At 37.1% G+C, this 12,355-nt stretch overlaps 2 protein-coding genes across 3 annotated transcripts in view; one reads left to right on the forward strand and one right to left on the reverse strand.

Moving 5' to 3' along the window:
• Positions 1-12,355, reverse strand: part of lats1 (large tumor suppressor kinase 1) — a 777,671-nt gene that overhangs the window by 626,220 nt on the left and 139,096 nt on the right. The gene's annotated exons all lie outside the window — the stretch shown is intronic.
• Positions 944-6,815, forward strand: pnrc1 (proline-rich nuclear receptor coactivator 1). 2 transcript variants are annotated; one of them, XM_087296215.1, is made up of 2 exons: positions 944-1,396; positions 4,350-6,815. In XM_087296215.1, the coding sequence occupies exons 1-2, from the start codon at positions 1,193-1,195 to the stop codon at positions 4,734-4,736; spliced, it is 591 nt and encodes a 196-aa protein (XP_087152341.1). In that variant the 5' UTR covers positions 944-1,192; the 3' UTR covers positions 4,737-6,815.

Below are 12,355 nucleotides of genomic sequence, written 5' to 3' on the forward strand. Positions count from 1 at the left end.
ATTAATAATGTAGGATATTATCTTCTGAGCACTTCCTGACCCCGGAGCTGTACAGATTTTTGAATGTTTAAAGCAATATGTTTGATAATTTTGTACTTGTGTTATTAAGTAAATTTGCTGTCGGTTCAGATAAAGATTGCATATAGGCTATTAATGTAAAAATATGCGTTCATATAAATGTAAAACTACATGTGTATAAAATATAGATATATCATGTTTAAAAAAATATTATTATCTAACATAAAGCATTACCCTAACAATGAAAACAGAATAATATTGTCATAATGATATATCATGTGTTTGTGTGTGTGTATAAATATATATATATATATATATATATATATATATATATATATATATATATATATATATATATATATATATATATATATATGTGTGTGTGTGTGTGTGTGTGTGTGTGTGTGTATGTATATATATATATATATATATATATATATATATATATATATATTTATATATATACATATATGTATATATAAATACATATATATATATATATATTTATATGTATGTGTGTATGTATGTGTATATGTATGTATATATATGTGTGTGTGTGTGTGTATGTGTATATATGTGTGTGTGTGTGTATATATATATTCATTCATTCATTTTATTTTTGGCTTAGTCCCTTTATTAATCTGGGTTGCCACAGCGGAATGAACCGCCAACTTTTCCAGCACATGTTTTACGTGTGTTTCTGTTGTCTAACTTGTCTTCTAATTATAGTGTGCCAACCTGGTACCAACACAAGGATACGTTCAAAAATGTTGACCTTAAAACATTGAAAACCTCTATAACACATGTGGCCGTTTTTAAACATATCATTCAATGTTAATAATATCGAAGCGCTCTATTTTCAGTATTTAACGTCCTCAAATGTTTGCAAACAAATATGATGTAACGGTCAGCGCATGCGCAGTCTGCTGCAGCGCACAGCCATTTAGGAAAAAGATGAAGAAAAAGACGGCTATGCTTAAACTCTGAAGCACTTTATAAATAGATATTCATGGGTATTAGCGAAGACACAGATCAAAACATTTGATTGTGATTGTTTTCTCCATGTGGACCTAATCGATCGAGAATTTCAAAGATCAATATCGCCATCTATTTGAGTGCGTCTGGACGCGTTCGCGATACAAACACCAGACATCTATACAGCTCGCTTGATATCATGTTGGGCGATGTTTTTGGTCGTCGTGTCGAATCAAGCGTGGACAATAAAGCAGTGAAGATTAACAGATCAAAGCAAGTGCTCTTGAAGAAAAGAGGACGAAACGTTCACAGCAAAGCCAACAACACATCAGCAAACATCCATAGAGGCAGCGCTAATGAAGAGCTCAAACCTGCTCAGTCCAAACCAGCACCCAATAAACAGGTAAAGGGCTTTATGCAAGGGGCGGAGGTGTCTCACATATTGGGTTAAGGGGTTAGTTCACCCCTCAAAAAATGAAGATGTACCCACTGTTTACCTCAATTTACTTCCATTGAACACAAAATATGTTGAGGAACGCTGAATACCTGTAACCACTGACGCACATAGTAAGTAAATATCATAGAAGTCAATGGTTACAGGTTTCCATATTTCTTTAAATTATCTACGTGTGTTGTTTAATGAAGGGAAGAAACTCATACAGGTTTGAAACGAGTAAAGGATGAGTAAATGATGACTTCAGAAATTCATTTATCAGGTGAACTATCACTTTGAAGATTTAGCTTTGTCAGTTGTTGTACATAAAAACCCTGCTGAAAAATCCAGCTTAAACCAGTTGGCTGGTTTTAGCTGGTCGACCAGCCTGGTTTTAGAGGGGTTTTGGCCATTTCCAGGCTGGTTTCCATTCATTTCCAGCCTGGTTTTAGCTGGTCTGGCTGGAAAATGATCAGCTAAAACCAGCTTGACCTGCCTGGTTTGGTTTAAGCTGGACATAGCTGCTTTTGGCTGGGCTTCCATCCTGGCTAGGCTGGTCTAGCTGGTTTTAGCTGGTCATCTCCCAGCCTGACTAGCTAAGACCAGGCTGGAAATGGCTGGAAACCAGTGGTCTAAACCCCACTAAAACCAGCCAACCAGCCTAGGCTGGTTTAAGCTGTTTTTTAGTAGGGAAAGCTAGTAATTTAAAACAATTAACAGTGTTTTCAACTCTACACTATTGTAAATACTTGAATTTATCTGTCGTGTTTATTGTAGTTGGTATGGTGACACAACAACTAACTAAATTTAATCGTAATAGTGGCAAACAGTTTTGGAGAATTTGATGTTCACCGTTTAAAGAGATGGAGAGGCACTTTAAAGGTGATGTATGTACGTTTTTGACTCTTCTAAAACATAGAAATACCATCATATCTGGGTTCATACGGTCGTGGTAAACCTGGCAAGTCATGGAGTTTTCACATGGCATTTTCCAGGTCTGGAAGACTTTTGTAAAACCCACAAGGTTTTGGAAAAGTCATGGAAATTACATTTACATTTAGTCATTTAACAGACATTTATGTCTAAAGCTACTTAAGCTGCGGTCACACTAGAGTTTGTGCTTGCAAAAGTCTGTCGTACGGCGCTGTGAAAAGTGGCGGGGTTAAACAATATATCATTAGACATTTATAAAAGTGAGCGATTGCACCATATATTAAATTTCTAATTATAAATAGTCTTCTATTGGTCTCACTTAATCACCTGATGTGATTTCGCAGGTAAGAATTCACCAAGCTTGAACTTTCGAATGCAGTGAAATGCAAAACACGTGCTTGCGTTTATGTTCTGCTGCATTCGCATGACTATGAATGGAAGTCTATGGAGTGAAAAGTGCAGTGTGATTGCAGCTTTGCCATAGAAGTAGTCTAGTAAACTATCACTAGTTTAACAAACTGTTAAGATCTTAATATCTAAAATTAGTTTGACATATATCTGTATATTGGAATGGAGGTTAGTTGTTTTTAACTTCTTTTCTTTTCTTGGCCAAAACTTGCTCTCACATTATTAGTGCTGCGTAAACATCATCTAATTTACATAGATATAACAAGAAAGTGAAACTATTGCATGTTTTATGATATGCTGTAATAAATTTAAACGTTTCTTATGATTTACCACGTTGGTGTAGACATTACATGAAACATTAGGTCCTGAAAATTGCAACCCAAGCTCATTCTGGAAGCGTAGCCCCGCGGACGTTTCTGGAGACGGTGATTCACATGGCCGGAGGTATGTAAGGACGCGTTTAGTTTTTTTCGAGCGAACGCTGCGGGGCGGTGTGGCGCCACTCCTCCTCTTCGCGCTCGCCGGCCGACAGCTTGCCTTCGAGTGGAGGGCTTTCCCGATGCAACCAGTTAGTCCGCTTAGCTCACATCGTTGCGTCGGCGGAGCGGAGGCCCCGGAGGAGGAAAAGGAGCCGGCCGCGGGTACGACGACCGGGATCGAGTCCGGGGAACAGCGGTTCCAGAAATCAGGTAAGATGAAAAACGGAATCCAAAAAATAAGGGCGAGAGTGCAGCGGGATCCGAAAACGCGGTCGAAATCGAAGACGAGGGCTTTTGCTTTTTTTTTCTTGTTTTTCTGGACGGCTTTTGCAAACTGTCGCTCGGGTTTAGAGGAGGAAGAGGAGGGCGGCCGGGTCAGCGGATCCGGCGGCTTTTCGCGCGAGAACGGCGCGCTCCCGAGAGGCGCCCGAGACGCGAAAAAGCGCGCACAGCGGCCTCTTGCAGATCCGCGAAAACAAAAAACGATTGAATACATACCTCCCCGGACGTATCTCGCGGTCCCCAGAGAGAGCCTCATAGATATCATGTTAAAGAGAACCTCTTTAACATGATCAGTTGTAGATACAAAAACTCCTTTTAAATTGAAAATATTCCTTCTATGTGGTGCTATTGCTTTTATTTAGAGCACAGTTTAAATTACCCTCTCCTGTTCTCAATCTGGCAACCTGCGCTTGCATTTGTTTTGATCCAGGAGTGCAATACCTAGTTCAACCACTGGGGGTCAAACTTGCACACTGCACCTTTAAAGATTGCCACTAAGTGAAATGGCTTGCCTTGAAGGCACGGTAAAGTCTAGATAGGATACAGCTGCAGATGCTCAAAGCAATATAGCATCATTTTTGTGAAAATCTACAACAATAATTATTATTTATACAATACTGTGAGGGTTGGGGTGTGGGTTCTATAATAATTCTCGTTAAATTTCTACCGCAGCTGTATCCCTCTAGCAGCAGCGCTTTGACGCCACTTATGAATAAAATAATCGCTGACACTTTTTGGATGTTTCAGATCACAAAGTAAATTAGAAACGATCATAGACAAGACATCACCTGAGCTGTGTGTTTCATGTTTGTCTACAGCAGCCGAAGTCCTGCACTGCAGAACGAGGAAGCCAGATCAGCAGAGCGTCTGTCCTGAACTGCAGCCGGCTGGAGCAAACCACAGACAACCTAAACAGACGGACACATCAGAGCAAGCACCAAATAAACGCAAGACAGGACAAGCTCACCTCCACAGAGAAGAGCCCAGAAAACATCCTGAAGCAGGGGAACGCCTCCACATCCTCGGATGCAGAGAAGACGTACGCCGGTGCAAAATTCAGCGAGCCGCCATCCCCCAGCGTCCTGCCCAAACCGCCCAGACACTGGGTAGGAGACCACGCTCCTCAGCACACACACAAACACTGCAGCAGAGAGCAGATGTCTGAACACCTCAAAACACTGTTGAAGGTCCAAACTGACTCACTTTGATAGATCATCCAGAGGACTACTGGATGGGTCAGATGTTTAATAAAGCACCCTTAAATGATGAACTTGATGGGATGGACCACAATTCCATTGACTCCGGTTTTCATGGAGCCTCACAATAGTCCCCGGAAGTAAATGTCGAAAACATGTCCAAAACCACAACATCTATTTGACATCCACAGAATGATGCCTTTTTGACCACCAAAATAACGACACAAACTTGCATCAAACTGACGTCAAACATTCAGGACAGTCCTGTAATCGATTTTTGTAGAGCACCCTCGAGTTAAACATGAAGTGATGGACGTGGTGAAGGAACAAATCCTGGCTCTGCCATCTGAATATCACCGCAAACATCCAGACTTGTTTTGGTTCAGACCAGGGGTCACCAACCCTGTTCCTGGAGAGCTACCTTCCTGCAGATTTCAGTTGCAACCCTGACCAAACACACCTGTTTGTAATTATCAAGTGCTGCTTTAGGTACTATTAATTGGTTCAGGTGTGTTTGATCAGGGTTGGAACTGAATTCTGCAGGAAGGTAGCTCTCCAGGAACAGGGTTGGTGACCCCTGGTCCAGACCATCATCGCCCTCAAGTGAGCACCTTGATGTCAAAACGACATCAATAAATGTCAAAAATGCAAATCGGTCTGGTGTCAAAGCCATGACGTCTATTTGACATCCACACAATGATGCCGTTTTGAACGACACAAACTTGCATCAAACTGACGTCAAACATTCAGGACAGTCCTGTAATCAGTTTTTGTAGAGCACCCTTGAGTTAAACATGAAGTGATGGACGTGGTGAAGAACAATACTCGGGTTGATGGTGGCAGGAACAAATCCTGGCTCTGCCATCTGAATATCACAGCAAAGATCAAGACTTCTTAGTCCAGACCATCCTTCCCTATCAAGTGTGCACCTTGATGTCAAACGACATCAAGAATGCAAAGTAATCTGACGTCTGCACAATGACGCCTTTCGACCACCAAAATAACGACACCTCTCTAACCCCACAAAACCCAATTGCCCACATCAAACTTCCTGGAAGTATTTGAAGGCGGGGTGAATCACGGGGTGATTGAGTAGTTAGGACTCTTGTTGTCACAACTCTGTTTGTATGCCACTGTGATGGATGTAGTCAACACTGTTATTGGGTGGCAGGAACAAATCTTGGCTCTGCCGTCTGACTGTCGCAGCAAACAAATCAAGACTTGTTAGTCCAGACCATCTTCGCCCACAAGTGAGCACCCTAATGTCAAAACGACATCAATAAATGTCAAAAATGCAAATCGGTCTGGTGTCAAAGCCATGACGTCTATTTGACATCCACACAATGATGCCTTTTTGAACGACACAAAATGCACAAACAAGCATCAAACTGACGTCAAACATTCAGGACAGTCCTGTAATTGATTTTTGTAGAGCACCCTCGAGTTAAACATGAAGAGATGGACGTGGTGAAGAATAATACTCGGGTTGATGGTGGCAGGATCAAATCCTGGCTCTGCCATCTGAATATCACAGCAAAGATCAAGACTTCTTAGTCTAGACCATCTTCCCCTATCAAGTGTGCACCCTGATGACGACACCTCTCTAACCCCACAAAACCCAATTGCCCACATCAAACTGGAACTATGTAAAGGCAGGGTGAATCACGGGTGATTGAGTGGTAAAAACTGTCACAACTTTGTTTGTATGCCACTGTGATGGATGTGGTCAACAACGTTGTTGGGTGGCAGGAACAAATCTTGGCTCTGCCATCTGACTGTCGCAGCAAACAAATCAAGACTTGTTAGTCCAGACCATCTTCACCCACAAGTGAGCACCTTGATCTCAAATCGACATCAATAAACGTCAAAATTGCAAATCGGTCTGGTGTCAAAGCCATGACGTCTATTTGACACCCACACAATGATGCCTTTTTGAACGACACAAAATGCACAAACAAGCATCAAACTGGCATCTAACATTCAGGACAGTCCTGTAATCAGTTTTTGTAGAGCACTCTCGAGTTAAACATGAAGTGATGGACGTGGTGAAGAACAATACTCGGGTTGATGGTGGCAGGAACAAATTCTGGCTCTGCCATCTGAATATCACAGCAAAAAACCAAGACTCATTAGTGCAGAACATCATTATCCACAAGTGAGCACCTTGATGTCAAAGCGACATCAGAAAAAGTCCGAATTCCAATCGATGTCAAAACCATGACGTCTATTAGACATCTGCACAATGATGTCCTTTTGACCACCAAAATAACGACACAAAAAGTATTATAATATTGGAAAAGTTGGTAACCCTTTATAATAACCACACACTGTGAATCATTTATTAAGCATTAGCATAGTGAATTCATTATCTGTTAAGCATTACCTCTTACATTAGTAAGCAGTTTATCACTGCAGCTGCAATTGCTCTATTCTTGACTTATAACCACATTTATAATATGCTTCATACTTGTACTTTCACCGTTTTTGACTGGTTAATTTTTTATGACTAAATTGAGTATTGCATTATTTACAAACCATTTGCATTTAAGAGTAGTCAATGTTTTTAAGATCATTCATAATGAGTTAGTAAATGATTAGTAAACTGTTCAAATTAACATTTATAACTCTTATTATTCAGGCATATAATAAGAGTCACTTCGTATGTTAATAAATGCAACCAACCATGCTTAAATAACTGGTTTGTAAATATAAAAAATAAATCATTAACAAGATATGAAAGTACAATTATTAAGCACTTTATAAATGTGGTTGTAGGTCAAGAATAGAGTATTTGTATCTGCAGTTATAAACTGCTTACTAGCGTTTATTAATGTAGAGTTAATGCTTAACAGATGATGAAATCACTATGTGCTAATGCTTAATAAATAATACATAGTGTGTAGTTTTTATAAAGTGTTACCGAAAAGGTTTATTCATCTGAAAGCTTCATTAACAAACCACAAATTCAGACTGGATTTTGTGTTCTTGTCAGTCCTGTCAGCGATTTTTCTAAAGCACTCTTGAGTTAAACATGAAGACTTTCCTGTCAGTTTACCTGAAGACTTTATTTAGCTTGGGTACTGAAGCTCAGTCATTATTTTGCACAGGAATGGAAAGTGTGTGAGATATTTGTGTTTGTCGGGCAGACGCTTCAGGATGAAGAGCTGGACTGCTGATTGCAGTAAAATGGGATTGTTTGTATCTTGTATCGAAGCACTTTGGACAGTAGAGCAGCCGCTTGCGTCCACTTCAGACAATGATGTGTTTGTGTCATGTGTGCTGCACACTTTGATTTTAATCTTTAAGAATGTACTCTGTTTTGCACATGATCTGCGGTCACGCTTGATTTTAAATTCTGGTCCCACTTTATATTAAGTGGCCTTAACAAATATACGTCAAAAATAAATAAATACAATGTACTTACTGTGTTAATAATGTATTTGAGAACACTTTTGAGTTGGGATAGAGGTTGGGTTATGGACAGATTTAGTGGTATGGGTAGGTTTAAGGGTGGGTTAAGGTGTAAGGGATGGTCAACAGTGTATTTACAAATGTAACTGGGTCAATGACGTGACGCTCATTTTTTTTGTGTCCATGTCTTTTAAATAAATTCAAGTAGGTTACAGTTTCAAAATAAATAAGCAAATTACTTGCATACATTCTCTATTTTGAGGACCAAGTAAAATTTTTTTGGTTTTTATCAATTTTAAGATTATTTTTAGGGGATTATTGCAAGAATGTCAATGTGGTGTAACCAAAAAAAATTGGTACCAAATAGTTTATCTTGTTTAAAAAATGTGAAAGCCTCAATGAAGCATCCTATTGGCTAGTCTGGCATAATTTTACATTAGACATATTTAATAGTAAATAAAGGTAAATATAGCACAATTGTTTTAAATATTATAATTCATTTGGGGAATTTTGTCTGTCACCTCAAATTTCTGATATGTCAAGATGGTGTAACCACCATTTATTGAGCCATTTTGTTAATATTGTGCACAAGACAGTTAGACAGGAAATTGGATCACAGAGAAGAACTCTTGATAAGACTAAATGCTGCATGCAAAGGTTAGTAACTCTTTTTAAAATGTGAGATACTTTGACCTTTTTAAGGTATGGTCAGCTATTCTTAGATATGCATGTCAAATGGTAAGACCCCAAAAATGCACTGATAATTGTTCAATATTATAAAAATAAGTATTATATTTAAAAGTTAAATTTGAAATATTCCCACCAAGCCCATGTGCTTACACAGATGTTAATGATAATGCCTGTCAAATTTCATTTTAAGTTGAAATGTCAAGGGGTGTAACTGGTTACACCATTTGACTCATATTGCAGGAGTCTTTCTGTTGGGGGTCAATTTAGTCAAATATCATTAGTTCATGATGCTGATCAATAATGTGACATAAATTAAACTACTATTTGGAACTATTTGTGTTCATAGTGTAGATTATTTATTTATTTTTGTTTGAGAAATAGGTGCTTAATCCACAACCTTACTATTAAAGCTCTGTAAACCTAGGATAAAGTTATTTTACTGCACAATATGAATGTTTTTTTATGTTAATCCATGTTTATATTCACACAATATAATGTACACACTCTCTCATTCACACACACATTCATACACTACAGTCAATTTAGTTTTTCTAATTCACCTATACCGCTAGTCTTTGGACTGTGGGGTAAACTGGAGCTCCCAGAGGAAACCCATGTCAACACAGTAAGCCATCCTGGTCCATCTTGGACTCAAACCAGCAACCTTCTTGCTGTGAGACAACTGTGCTAACCACATTAGCCACTGTATCACCCTCCTTTGAAATGTTGTATGTATTTTTTTTTCTTCTTGAGAAAGTCTTATTTCTTTTAGTTTGGATAGAATAAAAGCAGTTTTTAAATTGTTTAAACAGTTTTTAAGGTCAATATTGTTAGCCTTCCTAAATACAGAACAAACCACAGTTACTCAATGACTTGGCCAATAAATCTTACTTGCCTAATTAACCTAATTACATTTTTAAATGTCACTTTAGGCTGAATAATGTCTTACAAATTATCTCGTCAAATATTATGTGCTGTCATCATGGCAAAGACTACGGAAGAAATCAGTTATTAGATTTTAGTCATTTCAACTATTTTGTTTAGAAATGTGTTGACAATAATATTCTCTCTGTTAAAGAGCACTAGGGAATTTATTTTTTAAATAAAAGAAAAAAATAACATGGGAAATGAAACAAGGTTGACAAGCCTCTATAGACTGAGTGCACACAGCCTTAAGTTTTGGAGGTTTTCATACTTGATGCGCTCGCTGTTTTACTATTATTATTAACAACTGGAGGTGACTCGGAGGAACTTTAATGATGAAAAGTTGTGAAGAACAAGTCAGACGTTGCTAAACAAATGAATTTACATTCATTGAATTTAAATCCGTTTTGTTTTGTTTTTTTACAGCATGTCTGATAATATTTTTTCTTCTAGAGAAAGTCTTATTTGTTTTATTTCGGCTAGAATAAAAGCAGTTTTTAAAAGCCATTTTAAGGTAAAAAATTATTGGCCCTTTTAAGCTTTTCCCCCCCGATAGTCTACAGAACAAACCATGGATATACAATAACTTATCTAATTACCCTACCCTGCCTAGTTACCCTAATTAACCTAGTTAAGCCTTTAAATGTCACTTTAAGCTGTATAGAAGTGTCTTGAAGAATATCCAGTCTAATATTATGTGCTGTCATCATGGCAAAGAGAAAATAAATCAGTTATTAGAAATGAGTTATTAAAACTATTATGTGTTGAAAAAATGTGTTGAAAATGTGTTGAAAAAATCTCTGTTAAACCAAAATTGGGGAAAAAATAACAGGGGAGCTAATAGCTCATGTGGACTAATAATAATTATGCATAATTCTGACTTCAACTGTATAAAATAAATAGGTTGTGGATAAGTTGTGGATACACTTAAGAAATGATTTGTCGTCAGTCAGTCATGTATGCTTGCAAAAATTGGCCTTTAATCCCAGCACCAAGGCAACAACGAGAAAGCAGCAGTTCTTACGTACTAGTGTTTTACGTACAGTGTTTGGCAAATTCTTTCTAAATAGCTTAGAAGTAAAATAGTGGATTTTTTTCTAATATCATCTACTTATTTTTATTTTACTTAAGCCAACTGAAAAGAAACAGTGATGGAAAAGGTGTTAAATGTTAAACATGTTTCTTTAGTTTGTTAATATTCTATTGATGAGGGCCACACATTTAATGTAAAGGATGTTATTACTTGGTGTATTAAAGTTCAGCAACTTGGTTTCATTGTTCTAAACACATTTGTCAATGACAATCCCACCCCCCTCAGATATTGTTCCTCAACTGTCATTACAATATGAGACATGGATACACCGTTCATGCGCCATGATGATTTCTTGTTGCCAAACATTTTGGTTAACATTTAAAACAAATTAAAATCACTTCAGCTAAAATTGTTGACTATCATTCTTAATTTTAATTGATTTTAATTGTCAATTTCAAAATCTTTGGCTGTAGAAGCAACACTGTCAGGTGGTGTAACTGGTTTGTGTCAATTAGTGTAACCAGTATTTTACATAAAAATATAATTATGTACATGGAAATAATGTGAAATTAAAATTAAAACACCCAGTTTAGTGTAATAAAATAGTTTTTAACATTTTTTACATAATTTGTCAAAGATTATTTAGAAATCAGATGTGTTTTTAGCATGTGTCTGGCCGAATATTGCAAAAACTCATTAAAATGTACATTTAGAGATAATGCGAATAAAATAAATGTTATTGTGGTATTTTAAAATGAAGTATTTATTTCAGTGTGTACACTTGCATATCATTTAGGAGGAGTAAATTATTTAATATTTCACAATTTTTGGCAGTTACACCATTTGACATTTTCAGGTGCATTCAGTCTTAATGTGTGTAAAAAATGGTGTAAATGTTATTTTATTTACATAAAATCAACATTAATACAATCTGTACATTTTAAAATATCTGACGGATGCTTTTAAATCAACTTTATAAAAGATTTTAAAATTTCCCATCTTACCAAACCTGTTTTGTCACTGACCCAACTACAAAAGTTAATTACAGATGTAATTACATACATGTATTTAATCAAGCATAAGTACACAGTAAATACATGCATTTACACATTAAGTACATCGTAACAAACTATTAATTACTGTGTAAGTACATATTAGTTAAGGACACAATATAAAGTGGGACCTATATTCTTTCCCCAATGTTGTTTTGTATTATCTGCATAATTTCTGCAAAAAAAGATTTGTTTTCTATTGTGTTCAACAACAAAAAAAACTAGTGTTTTGGGTTTTCTCTCATCTTGTTCTGCGCACTATGAAATAAAGAGTTTTGGTCCTCATCTTTGTTTGTGTTTTATGACTAGAGGTTTATTTGTAGTCTGAAAATTTTCCTCTGAGCTTGCGTGCAGGGAAAGGATTGGACAATTTCTAGATTCAGATCTGCAAAAATATTAGCTTCATTTCATATACTCTTACGCCCCATTCACAAAGGGCGTCAACGCTTGACAAAGAGTGTATCTTAAGTTAGGGCTGATGTGACCTTCATAGCAGCGTCAGGCAATGAAACTAGTCAGCA

This window comes from Danio rerio, chromosome 20 (assembly GCF_052040795.2).
Source record: "Danio rerio strain M-AB ecotype USA chromosome 20, GRCz13ab, whole genome shotgun sequence".
NCBI classification, from domain to species: domain Eukaryota; kingdom Metazoa; phylum Chordata; class Actinopteri; order Cypriniformes; family Danionidae; genus Danio; species Danio rerio.